Source organism: Hemitrygon akajei, unplaced genomic scaffold, assembly GCF_048418815.1.
Source record: "Hemitrygon akajei unplaced genomic scaffold, sHemAka1.3 Scf000058, whole genome shotgun sequence".
In the NCBI taxonomy this organism is placed as follows: domain Eukaryota; kingdom Metazoa; phylum Chordata; class Chondrichthyes; order Myliobatiformes; family Dasyatidae; genus Hemitrygon; species Hemitrygon akajei.
The window spans coordinates 5,855,638-5,869,689 of NW_027331944.1; the positions used below are offsets into that span (position 1 = coordinate 5,855,638).

General features: G+C 45.2%; 1 protein-coding gene across 1 annotated transcript; it reads right to left on the reverse strand.

Annotated features, from left to right (window-relative positions):
- Window positions 1-985: 985 nt before the first annotated feature.
- LOC140721629 (NACHT, LRR and PYD domains-containing protein 12-like) lies at window positions 986-13,632 on the reverse strand. The gene is made up of 6 exons (XM_073036441.1): window positions 13,612-13,632; window positions 8,967-9,295; window positions 2,597-2,683; window positions 2,271-2,441; window positions 1,947-2,091; window positions 986-1,782 (listed from the first exon to the last, which is right to left on the reverse strand). The coding sequence occupies exons 1-6, from the start codon at window positions 13,630-13,632 to the stop codon at window positions 1,759-1,761; spliced, it is 777 nt and encodes a 258-aa protein (XP_072892542.1). The 3' UTR covers window positions 986-1,758.
- Between the last annotated feature and the right edge of the window lie 420 nt (window positions 13,633-14,052).

The following is a 14,052-nucleotide window of genomic DNA, read 5'->3' on the forward strand; positions in this document are numbered from 1 at the left end:
TAAACATTAACCATAGCAACCTTCTTATTAAAAAGTAACCCAGCAATTAACAAAAATCTACCATTCGGTTCCGAAATAATATCGTGTTGAACAAATGTAATAGAGGAGTCAATAAAAATTTAAACTCCATTTACTTTGGCATTAGAATTCGAATGGTACTGTTGATCCTTCCAAACCTAAAAAATCGTCGATTGTCCTCTTTCCTCACTTGAGCTTCTTGTGCAAAAATAATATGCGCTTTCGATCTTTGGAATACTTTAAAAATCTTTTTTTCCGTTTAATCAGATGGTTTAAGCCATTAGTATTCCAAGAGACAAAATTAATGGTTTGAACCATATTTCTCAAATCAACCCTTTGGTAAATAAAGTGTTAACCAAAGTATGAACTCATGCACCCGGGAGAGGAACAGAAATAAGTGGAGGAACGGGCAATGACGTCACAGCCGACATTTTAGTAGTTTGAAATCAGCCCAAATGAAAAAAAACTAGAAAAAGTAATAAAATAACCAAAGAATTAGAAAGGAATCTGCCGTCCACCATCCTCGAAAAAAGAATCTCCTGAGCCTAAAGGAGGCCAGGAAAAAAAAGTGTGATACTAAATCTATCCCCATGTCTCCAGAAGGCGACTCCAAATATATAAAGGAGAAAAAAAGAGATCCACACAATTTCCTAAAAAGTAATTAACACTATGCTAAAACAGACTTCTTAATACAATTGCTAGTAAAAAGAAAACAAAGCGAATATGAACACTGGTAAATTATAAATCGGGTTAAAACCCGAACAAAGAAATGGTAGGATGTGATAATAAAGGCATTACGAGAAGAAGAAGACACAAAAAGGCGAAATAAAAAAAGCAATGTGTTTAAGAAAAGAAACGGCCATCTTAGTTACACAAAAAATGAAAAAAGATATATATCAAAACGTTAAAAAATTCCCCTTCAAAGGATTAATAATAATGACCAAAAAATGAAATACAATGGTTAAAGTAAGTAAATTAAAATGATTATTACGTCGATAAAGAAAAGCTTTAATAGGAATATTAAATGTAAAGTAATTCTATGGTGCACGATCAAGTAACGGAGGAATATCTGGGAATACAGAAGGGAACGCATCCTTTAAAAGCTGAGCGAAATGCTTCGAGGGGTCCCCTTGTTCGATACCTTCCGGGAGACCAAGTATGGGTAATTTCTGTCTTCTAGAACGATTTTCAAAATCGACATTCTTGGCTTTAAGTATTTCGAACTGTTTAATCGCCAAAGATAATTCCTGCTCCATTTTCTCAATTTTCAAGTCTCGCTTCCGAGCGTCCTCTTGCTGAGTTACGATTAAAGTTTGATGCTGTTTAACTTCATGACCAATCTTATCCAGAGAATCCTGGAAAGCCTTTAAATCTTCATTGAAAGTTTGTCGTTATTCTTCAAATGTTTCATTTAAGAGCTCCAATAACGTATCATAAGTCAATTCAGTACGTTTAGGACCAGTCTTTTTTTTAATTTCCTTGCCGTTAGAATCTTTACCAGGGTCTCGCCCTTTAGATCTTAAAGCCATTTCTGTACTCATAGCTTCGAAATTCACAGTACACTCTTAAGGATAAGTCCAAGAATCGTCTGGTGTAGATAAAAATAAGTTAAATAAGGGTGATCATAGGTTAAAAAAGGTAAAGGTTATGGAGCGAATCTAAAATAGTGCTCACTCCATGAGCGTCTCCTGGTGACCTCATCTGGGTTTCTGCAGAGATTTCAGTTCCTTCCTCTCGGTCTCACTGAACTGATTCCCCCCCAGCCTGAAACAGAAAGGAGAATAAAGATGAAATAAACAGATTGCACAACAGTGTCAGTAACAGGGGACCGGGGTTAATGTTTCAACAACACTCACAGACAAATATCACCAGAAAACCCGCGGATCCGCTGATATTTTATCACATTGAACATTAACACAAACACTCACAGCATCCACTCCAGACTCGGGAGGGTCTGTTTGAGGCGGCGGAGAGCGGGGACAGATCGGTCTGTAAGCGAGTTTAATCCCAGGTCCAGCCACGTCAGTGATCGGTTTGTCCTGAGAGTGCAGACGAGATCCTCGGCACCAGAATCTGCAAGACTGATATTGATCAGCCAGGAGATGAGAGAGAGCGAGGGTGAAGGACACAGAGAGACAGGAGACGGTACAAATCCCCAGTGCTTATCAGTAACACAATTACTGATCACGTTACTGTTGAGTGTCAGACACCCCAGTGACTGTAAACACAATCTCCCACAGTCTGGTACTTACCCCAGTTTCTGTATTTTACACTCCGGGTTCCTCAGAGCCGCAGACACCAGTTTCACTCCTGAATCTCCCAGTTTTTGATCACTCAGGTCCAGCTCCGTCAGTGATCGGTCTGTAATGAGAGCTGAGACGAGATCCTCGGTAACAGAATCTGTGAGACCGACATCCCCCAGCCTGGAGATGAGAGAGAGTGAGGGTGAAGGACACAGAGAGACAGGAGACGGTACAAATCCCCAGTGTTTATCAGTAACACAATTCCTGATCACATTAATGTTGAGGGTCAGACAACCGGTGACTGTAAACACAATCTCCCACAGTCTGGTACTTACCAGAGACTCTTTATTTTACTCTCCGGGTTCCTCAGAGCTGCAGACACCAGTTTCACTCCTTCATCTCCCAGTTCATTAAAACCCAGTCTAAACACAAACAGACAAATTGATGAACAAAGTGATTCAAACTGTGAGTCTGAGGGAATTTCTCTCACTCGGATATTTCAGGAAACATTAAACCCTTCAGTAAATCACCGATCGGTGTTCCCATCACTGTCAATGTTCCTCACTGACCAGCTCCAGGGGATTCATCGAATGTCAGTAATTTAGTCTGTCGATGTGACCCTGTAAACCCTACATATACTGTCCGATTCCCCGATGGAGAGAAAAGTATTCCTGACAGAAATGCAGAAATGTCAATGTGATACAGTGATATAGACCCACCCGAGCTAAAGTGATGGGGAACAGAGATTCCACGGGAGGAAGGGGGATGGGGAAAAGAGATCCCACAGGATGAAGTGGAATTGTGAAGAGAGATCACATAGGAGGAAGGAGCATGCGGAAGGGAGGTCCAACAGAAGGAAGAGGATGGAAAAGAGAGATCCCAGAGGAAGAAGGGGGATGGGGCAGATAAATCCCACAGGAGGAAGGGGCATGGGGAAGGGATATCCCACAGGAGGTAGGGGGATGGGGAAGAGGGATCCCACAAGAGGAAGGGGGATGGGGTAGAGAGATCCCACAAGAGGAAGGGGGATGGGGGAGAGAGATCCCACAGGAGGAAGGGGGTTGGGGAAGAGAGATCCCACAGGAGGAAGGGGGATGGGGGAGAGAGATCCCACAGGAGGAAGGGGATGGGGAAGAGAGATCCCACAGGAGTATGGGGGCTGGTGAAGAGAACTGCCACTGTAGGAATGGGCATAGGGAAGAGAGATTCATCAGGAGGATGGGAGCTGGTGATGAGAGATCCCACAGGAGGAAGGTGTGTACGGAACAGAGAACCAACAGGAGGAAGGGGGATGGGGATGAGAGATCCCACAGGAGGAAGGGGAATGGGTAGACAGATCTCACAGGAGCAAGGATTATGGAGAAGAGAGATTCCATTGCAGGAAGGAATGGGGAATGGTGATCCCACCCAAGGAATGGGGATGGGGATGAGAGATCTCATAGCAGGAAGGTGGATGCTGAGGTGAGATCCAACAGTTGGAAGGAAGGGGCAGTGAGAACAGAGGCAAGAGGATGAAAGGGGATGGGAAAGCGAGATCTCACAGGTGGATTGCTACCCGTGCCACGTGCTAGTGAGGCTCAAAATAGAAATAGGAAGATAATGCAGCTAAATACGTGGCTGAGGGGAGGATTCATGTTTCTGGACAATTGGGCTTTCTTCCAACGGAGGTGGGACCCGTTCGAATTGGACAGTTTGCACCTGAACTGGAGGGGGACTAACATCCTTGCCGGTAGGTTAGCAAGTTCTGCTGCCGGGGTTTTAAATTAGATTGCAGGAGGAGGGGAACCGAAGTGTTAGAGCAGATAGTGATTTGGAGGAGGATAATGGTCATGCGAGGCCTGTCTGTATAGACAGATATCAATGGTTTGTACGTGATAGAAATGTTCTCAGGAGCATCTATTTCAATGCAAGGAGTATTGTGTGTAAGGCAGATGAGTTTAGCGCGTGGATTGGCACATGATGATTTCGACATTATTGCTATTAGTAAGACTTCTTTGCAGGAGGGGCAGGACTGGCAGCTTCATGTTCCGGCGTTCCGTTGTTTTAGACGTGACAGGGGGGAGGGATGAAAGGGGGAGGAGTGGCATTACGAGTCAGGGAAAATACCACAGATGGGCGTAGACGGGACATCCCGGAGGGCTTGTCTACAGAGGCCATATGGGTGGAGCTGAGGATTGGGAGACGTGAGACCACACGAATAGGGTATTATTATATACGGCCCAATAGTCAGAGAGAATCGGAGGAGCAAATCTGAAGAGAGTTAGAAGACCCATGTAAGAAACAGAAAGTTGTAATCGTAGGGGATTTTAACTTTCCACATATTGACTGGGACTCCCACTCTGAGAAACGGTTAGATGGCGTGGAGTTTGTAAAATGTGTTCAGGAAAGTTTTCTAAATCAATATATTGAGGTACCAACGAGAGAGGGTGCAGTACCTGATCTATTAGGGAATCAGACAGGTCAGGTGACAGAAGTATGTGTAAGCGAGCATTTTGGGTCCAGTGACCATAATGTCATTAGTTTCAAGTTAATTGTGGATTAGGATATGACTGGTCCACCAGTTAAGGTTCTGAATTGAAGAAGGGCCAATTTTGTTGAAATGAGAGAGGATCTGGGAAGAGTGGATTGGGATAAGTTGTTTTCTGGCAAGGATGTGTTTAGTACGTGGAGTTACTGAACTGCTCTTACATCCGGAGTTTGCATGTTCCTGCCAGGATTAAAGGCAAAGTTAACAGGGATAGGGAACCTTGGTTTTCAAGGGATATTGGCGATCTGGTTAAGTAGGTGTTTGGCAGGTACAGGCAACAAGGAACAAATGAGATACTTGAAGAGTATAGAGAATGTAAGGGAATACTAAAGAAGGAAATCAGGAAGGCAAAAAGAAGACATGAGGTTGTGTTGGCAGATAATGTGAAGGTAAACCCGAAGGGTTTCTACAAGTATATTAAGAGTAAAAGGACAGTAAAGGACAAAATTGGTCCCCTAGAAGATCAGAGTGGTTGTCTGTGTGGAGCATCACAAGATGGGGAAGATCTTAAACAGTTTTTTTGCGTCAGTGTCTACTCAGGAAACTGGCATAGCGGATATGGAATTAAAGGAAACGAACAGTAGTGTCATGGAACGCGGCCAGTGAGTTAGTGGGCCGGTGAAGGAGTGGAAATTTGAGGCTTTGACTCGAGAGATTCTGGCAGTTTTGGCAGTTGGACTGTGCAAATCAAGACAACCAAAATTTGAATAGCTCAGACTCAGCAGAAAGCAGCTGATTGACCAAGCAGTTTGAAAAGCTCAAACAAATAAATAGAGGGATATCTCAAGCTGAGAGGCCAGTGAGTGAGTGGAGATTTGGGGTTTTGACAGGTCTTTACAATGCCTCCTGAGACGGTGATGTGCCTCTCCTGTGAGATGTGGCAGTCTTGGGGGAACTCCCCTCTCCCGCAGAGTCACATCTGCCAGAAGTGCTTGCGGCTGGGCGATTTGGAAGACCGTGTGAGGAATCTGGAGCAGCAGCTGGATGACCTTCGACTCATAAGGGAGAATGAGGCAGTCACAGATGAGAGCTACAGGGAGGTAGTCACACCTAGGCTGCCGGAAGCAGGTCGTTGGGTGACAGTCAGAGGGGGGAAAGCGAAGGAGCCTATTTGCATTTCCCCTGTCTATACCGCTCAGAGTTTTGTAAACTTCTATCAAATCTCCCCTCAATCTTCTGCGCTCCAAGGAATAAAGTCCTAACCTGTTCAATCTTTCCTTGTAACTCAACTCCTGAAGACCAGGCACCATCCTAGTAAATCTTCTCTGCACTCTTTCAATTTTACTGATATCTTTCCTATAGTTAGGTGACCAGAACTGCACATAATATTCAAAACTTGGCCTAGGGATATGGAATTAAGGGAAACATGTTGTAGTGTCATGGAACACATAGAGATTAAGGTGTAAGGCTTGCTACCTTACAGCGAATAAAGGTAGATAAATCTCCGGGCCTGACATGATATTTCCTTGGACCATGAGAGAGACTGGTGTAGAAATTGCAGGGACCCTGGCAGAAATATTTAAATTGTCCTTCGCCACGGTTGCGGTGCCGGAGGATTGACGGGTAGCTCATGTTGTTCCGTTGTTTGAAAAAGGCTCCACAAGTACCCCAGGTAATTACAGGCCAGTGAGCCTGACATCAGTAGTAGGTAAATTATCAGAAGGTGTTCTGAGAGATCGGAGAAACAAGGATTTGGACAACCAAGGGCTGATAAAGGATAGTCAGCATGGCTTTGTGCATAGCAGAATGTGTTTAATGAATTTTGTTGTGTTTTTCGAGGAGGTTACCAAGAAAGCATATGAAGGAAAGGTTGTGGATGTTGTCTACATGGATTTTTGTAAGGCCTTTGATAAGGTCCCACGTAAGAGGTTAGTTAAATGGTTCGGACACTAGGTATCCATGGAGAGGTTGTAAACTGAATTTGTAAACAGAGAGTGGTAGTGGATGATTGCTTCTCAGACTAGAGGCCTGTGACTAGTGGTGGGCCTCAGAGATCTGTGCTGGGACCACTGTTGTTTGCTGTCTACATCAATGATCTAGATGATAGTGTGATAAATTGGATCAGCAGGTTTGCTGATGACACTAAGATTGGAGGCGTTGTGGACAGCGAGAAAGGCTTTCAAAGCTTGCAGAGGGATCTGGACCAATTGGAAGAATGGGACAGAAAATGGCAGATAGAATTCATAACATATGACATATAACCATATAACAATTACAGCACGGAAACAGGACATCTCGGCCTTTCTAGTCCGTGCCGAACGCTTACTCTCACCTAGTCCCACCTACCTGCACTCAGGCCATTACACTCCATTCCATTCCTTTCCTGTCCATATACCTGTCCAAATTTTTTTAAATGACAAAATCAAACCTGCCTCTACCACTTATACTGGAAGTTCCACACAGCTACCACTCTCTCAGTAAAGAAGTTCCCCCTCGTGTTACCCCTAAACTTTTGCCCCTTCTCTCTCAACTCATGTCCTCTTGTTCGAATCTCCCCTATTCTCAATGGAAAAAGACTATCCACGTCAACGTGAGGCCAAGTTTTGAATATTGTGAGCAGTTCTGGTCACCTAACTATAGGAAAGAGAAGATTTTCTAGGATGTTGCCGGGTCTTCAGATGTTGAGTTACAAGGAAAGATTGAACAGGTTAGGACTTTATTCCTTGGAACGCAGAAGATTGAGGGGAGATTTGATAGAAGTTTACAAAACTCTGAGCGGTATAGACAGGGAAAATGCAAATAGGCTCTTTCCACATCGATTAGGAGGGATAAATTACAAGAGGACTTTGCTTCGGGGTGAAAGGGGAAAGGTTTAGGGGGAACGTCCTCACTCAGAGAGTTGTGAGAGTGTGGAACGAGCTGCCATCTGATGTGGAAAATGCGGACACACTCTTAAGTTTTAAGAATAAATCTGATAGATGCATGGACGGGAGAGGTCTGGAGGGTTATGGACTGGGTGCAGGTCAATGGGACCAGCGGAATAAAGTTTTGGCACAGAGCAGAAAGGTCGAATGGCTTATTTTCTGTGCTGTTGTGTTCTATGATTTTACGATTCTATGAAGGGATGTGGGGAGGTCAGTTCCCACAGAAGGAAGGGGGATGGGGAACGGAGATCCCACACAGAGAAGGGGATGGGGGAGAGATATCCCACAGGATGAAATGGGATGGGGAAGAGAGATCTCACAGGAGGAAGAGGGATGGGAAGGGATAACACTACAGGAAAGGGGATGGGGAGGGGATCCAACACGGAGAAGGGGATGGGGGAGAGATATCCCACAGGAGGAAGGGGGATGAGGAAGAGAGATCCCACAGGGTGAAATGGGATGGGGAAGAGAGATCTCACAGGAGGAAGGGGGATGGGGAACAGAAATCCCACAGGAGGAAGGGGAATGTCAAAATAAATCCCACGAGGAAGGGGTATGGGGAAGAGATCCCACAGTTGGAAGGGAGATGGGGAAGAGAGATCCAACAGGAGGAAGGGGGATAGGGAAGAGAGATCCCACAGTAGAATGAGGAAAGGGTAATAGAGAGCCCACAAGAGGAATGGGGATGGGGACGAGATCCCTAAGAATGGAAGAGGGACTGGGATGAGACATCCTGCAGGAGGATTCCAAGGGAAAATGATAATCCTGCAAGACGAGAATTTTTGTACGTGTGTGTTGGGTCTGAACAGAGACCCAAAGGAGATGCGGCCTCGCTCTCTGTGTATCTGGAAGTGAGCAAAGTCACACACGGGGAATGGCAGGGGAGAACAATCTCACAATGGTATTTCTTTCCTTCTCACTGGGACAGTCTGCAGACGGTCTCTTGTCCCTCACCGGGAAGGGGGTGTGAATCTCTGACCCACCTGCTGCAGTCAGTGTCGGTCTGGGTGTCAGTAACAATGAGAAGGAACATTGTCAATGGACGTGTCACAGGCAGCGAGGAATCACGGCCATTCCTGTGGTTTACTACCATTAAACCAATGGACGTTGTTCACTGATCTGATGAAGTCTCCAACATCCCTTCACAAGGAACGACAGAACCCTCCTATCCTTGGGGAATTACTGACCGATCCCCTGGGCATTTGTCAGAATTCTTCACAATCAGTTTTACGACAGTTTTACCCAAATCCCTTTACATTGAAATAACACAATGGAACAGGTTCACAGTTCCGAGTGAGTGATAAATCAAGTTACCTCAACTCCTGGCAGTTGTGCAGCCGGGGTTCTAGCCGCTGGATTCCTTCACACTCAATGTGGCAGTTCCACAGGTCGAGGTGTTTTATTGTATCACAGAGTCCGATGACATGAGACAGGACCGCGCAGTCAATCGGGGTGAGTGTCACTCCACTGAATGAAAGTTTTTCCAAAGATCCCAGTGTTTCCTGAGCCAGTCCACGATTCTGAGACTCAAACAGGTAGTGCAATGCGTTCAGGATTCTCGTTTTATCAACTTCACTCCCTGTGTTTCCACTCTGGGGTTTAACCTCCTGCTTCACCCAGTCAATCACCCGGCAGGTTGTTTCCTGAAGAAATGGACCCAGAATCTCCTCCAGGCCCCGAGCTGTCATTGGGTTGGAGAGACCAGCAACAAAACGGAGAAATACGTCAAATCGCCCATCTGTCGTGTTGTGGGCATCAGTGAGGAGTTTCAGTATATCCCCGGGATGTGGATTCAAGAATAGTGCGACTGCAGCTACAAACTCTTGGATGATGAGGTGTGGGAATGTGTACACCACGCTCTGGGCAGAATCCTCTCTCTCCAAAAGCTCCATCAGGAACCCGGACAGGAACGGGGAAGGCTGCAGATTGTAGTTGATCAAATCTCCCTCTTTAAATACAATCTTTATCTCGGACACTCCTTTGAAGGCCATCTGACCAACCCTGAGTAACACATCACGGGGGTTCTCAATCTCACGGCGGTGGTTTTTCAGGATGTTGTAAATATAGGAGGAATACAGTTGGGTGATGGTCTTGGGAACTCGCTGCGGGTCCCTGACTCCTTTTGTGAAGAAGCGCCCCAGTGCCAGAGCGAGGATGCAGCAGTAGTAGGGATTGTAGCTCATGGTGTACAGGATCTCGTTGTCCTTCACATAATTGAAAACAGCTTCCGCCACCGTCTGGTCTTCAAAATGTCTGATGAAATATTCCTTCCGTTCCTCACCAGAAAATCCCAGGATTTCAGCGCAGACACTGAACTCTGCCTTTTCCAATTCATGTAACACAATGGGTCGGGTGGTCACCAGCACTGAACACCCTGGGAGCAGCTTGCCCTGGATTAAACTGTACACAATGTCAGACACTTCACACCTCCACTCGGGATCTGGGCACTGGTGCTTGGGTTCTGTATCTCTCCGACTGTCCGCAAAATCGATTTTGTGTTTGAATTCATCTAAACTATCGAATATAAACAGTAATCCCTCTGGGTTCTTCCAGACCTCTCTCAGGATATTCCCAAAGTAAGGATACTGATCCAGAATCAGTTCCTTCAGGTTTATTCGACAGTCAAGACTGTTTAAATCTCGGAATTTGAAACTGAAGACAAACTGGAACTGTTGGTATATTTTCCCTATGGCCCAATCATAAACAATCTTTTGTACCATTGTTGTTTTCCCGATCCCCGGAATTCCGACCACTGCTGCCGAACTCCCAGATTTGGATTTACTCCGGGAAAAGCTGCTCTGGAATAACTGATCAGAACTGATTTTTTCCAGCTGACTGCGGAGTTGTTTCTCTCTATACTCCTCATGGTCTCTGCCTCTTGCCAGCAGCTCATGTTCCACCAGTGTCCGATCTCGAACAGTAGAAATGACCGTGAGTTCAGCGTATCGATCAGCCAGCTGGAAAACCTTCACCTTCTCCGTCATCTGGCTCGTGTTCACGCTCAGTGTTTCAGTTTGTGCCCGCAGAGTCTCCTGGTGTTTCTGTTGAACATCTTCCATGGGAACAGAGAACATAGAAAAAATGTTAAATGGCTCAACTGACAAAGAATATTATAGCTGCATTTCAACATTCTGTGTTTGAGATTACATGAATTAATTCAATGCTTCCGAGGATAACAGGATAGAAAGTGAAATTCTGTTCACAGACACCTTAATTGACAGCGATGGATGTCCCAGAAAATGTCCAATCCTCATATTCTGCAGCTAGTTATTTGTGAAGTTTGACATTCCCCTGATATCCTATTCCAATCCTGACTGAAGTCCCGTTACAACAACATTTCACTATATTTAAGGCATTGTTTGCCTCATTAACAGATGATGTTAATGTTGATCTGGTGTGGAACTATGGAGAGCAGGACACTGTGCATTTTGGCCAATCTGCACACTGGGGAGTCACAGGTGTCCACTGCTCTTGCATCAAAACAGGAGCAGAATACGCGGGAAATACTCAAGTCGGGCAGCGTCTGAGGGAGAATCACAGTGAAGTTGCGGATCGATATCCCATCGGAATAACAGGAATGAAAATGGGTAGTTTTCAATCGCAGTGATGGAGGATTGGTGGAAAGATGGAATCTGCGTTAATGGAAGAAGCCACAAGCGTCTGTGTCAGTGATGTACATCGTGTCTGTGGGAGAGGGCGGTGAAGTCTTGGCAACTGCTACTCATCAGTCTTGCTGTGGGGGTGTGGGGCTCTGTCTAATGAGGCCTCCGTCTGTCAGAGTCGACCATGGATGTCCTGCCCCTGCCAGCCGGGACACTCCGATATGGAGAGGAAGCTTCTGCCGATGTAGCAAGCTCCCTCTCTCCATGCATCTGATGTACACAAAGGAACGGCAGAACATCCCGTTGTGATGCAGTTTGAACAGCATCGTCTGGATGAAACGTGCTTTATAAATACGTCATTATTATTATTATCATCATCTTAGCCTAAACCGGTAAAATTTGAGGTACAGGCATAGCCAAGCACACTCATGTCTGAATTGATGAAATTTCAGACGATTCTCGTGGTGTATAGTGTTGTGGGTTTTCGAAGATTTACACAAGTATTGCAGATTGGACCTAATTGGTTAATATTATTGTGTAAAGCCTTTGGGATGATACCAGTTATCGATATTGCGATTTGAATACCCTGTTTATATTGCATAGTCTTTCAATCTCCCCTTTTATTTTAGCATATTTCTGGTGTTTCCCAATAATTCATTTCTGTAAGTTCTGTTTGGAATGGCTATATATATTTATTCAAAAAGTTTTTTTTTGCTTGTTTATCCTGTAAAATTATATCCAAACGGTCATCGTGGATTATCCTATCTGAAATAATGTTGGGTCACAGCATGATATGAAGGACTCTAACTCTACAAATGGAGCAGGCTTGCACTTGTAGTAAGTTATCGAGTTTTTCATCTGTTGTAGTTCAAGCAAGATTTTTGTGACTGTTGTCCACCACTTGATTGTGCTTGTGCAAGTCATGAGATTCAGTTAAATTACTGCAGGATGTTGTAAAGTGTTGGATTGTTTCTGGTTTCTCTTGTAATTTTCAGCATGTATCGTCCTGAATCTATTGGTCGTTTATTCTGTATTATTGATAACTACATGTGTCAACAACCTTGTCCTGTATTGCTACAATGATCCCTTCTGTTTCTGGGAAGAAGTCTCCAACTCTGAGCCAGGGGCTCGACGCTTCCTTGTCGACATCTAATCGGCTCAGATCGTGTGGATGTCCTCCTTGAGGAGTCAGACTGTTCCATTCGTTAACGTTTTCTACTATTATGATAGTTTCATCATTTTTATGGCTTACGCTTTCATTTACGTTCAGTGATGTGTACTCCTTATTGGTTTTGCATATGCTTGTATGGAGTGCTGAATCTGATATGAAATATATCCTTATAACTAATTGTGGATTTCAGAAAAGGCAAGATGAGGGAACACAACACACCCGTCCTCATAGAGGGATCTGATGTGGAAAGAGTGAGCAATTCTATATTCCTGGCTGTCAATATCTCCGAGTATCTAACCTGGACCCAATATATTGATGCAGCTAGAGAGAATGCACAACCGTGGCTATATTTCATCAGGAGTTTCCAACATCACTTGAATATTTCTACAGATGTAACTTGCAGAGCATTGTAACTGGCTGCATCACCATCTGGTTCACGAGGAACGGAGTAAGGCGCACACTCAACGATTCAGGAGCAACTTCTCCTCTACCATGCAGTTTCCGAATGGACAATCAAACCCATCGATAGTGACTCACTAATCTCTTTTTAAATTTCTATTTCTGCACTACTTATTTAGTTTAATATTTCATATAATCACACAGACATGCATAGCTATACATGCTCAGTTTCCATGCCCTGAAGCCATTTTGCTGCTCAGACAGCTCCACTGACAAGCCACGTGCCTCTCAGGGACAACCCCAGGTTACCGAAAGCAGTACTCCACGGAGAACTCTATCAGGCTAAGAGAGATCGTTGTGCCAAATTAAGCAGCAGCTCTCTCAGGCAAATATGGAGGGCAATGAGGAGCAGCCGCTGATTCACGGAAAAGCCAAGAGCGACTGCTGAAGAGGAGATGCAAGAAGGATCCAACTACCCAAAATCCCGTATCCCAGTTGCCGGGTCCGCAGATCCGGAATTGGCCCCGACAGTCACCAATGATCGTGCCGACATCCAGTGTCTCTCTCCCTCTCCCTCCCCCTCTCACTCCATCTCCCCCCCCCCCTCACCGTCTCTCTCTCTATCTCTATCTTTATGTCTATCTCTATCTCTATCCTGTGTAAACATTTCTGGCTGCGAGAAACATCCCCCATCTGTCTGTTCTTATCACAGTTTTCCACCAGGAACCGGTCTGGACTGCCTAAACCAGAAAATCTGGAACAACAGCTCCGTGTGAACAGCACTTACCCCGTGACCGACAGCTTCCATTGCCGATCATCTGATCTGTGCAAAGTCATCCAGACAACGAAACAACCATACGGAGACACGATTCAAGCACAGTTCTCCACCAACAACACGCACAGCTTATGGTAAAGTCTGCACACCATCGCAGACTACAAGGCCAAGCACAGTGGTGCTGCCAACATCGCTGCCTCTGTCCCAGATGAGCCAAATCTTTTTTACGCTCTGTTCGATATCGCCAACACTGAACCCCCGAGGAGAGCTGACAAAGGGATCTGCACCATGGTAATCTCTGAGGCTGAAGTTCGCAGGTGTTTCCAACGAGTGGACAGTCACAAGGCTGCAGGACCGGACGGCATCCCAGGGCGGGTACTCAGGATGCGCGCGGCACAACTGGCAGGTGTATTTACGGATATTTTTAATCTCACCCTCTCCCAATGTAGAGTT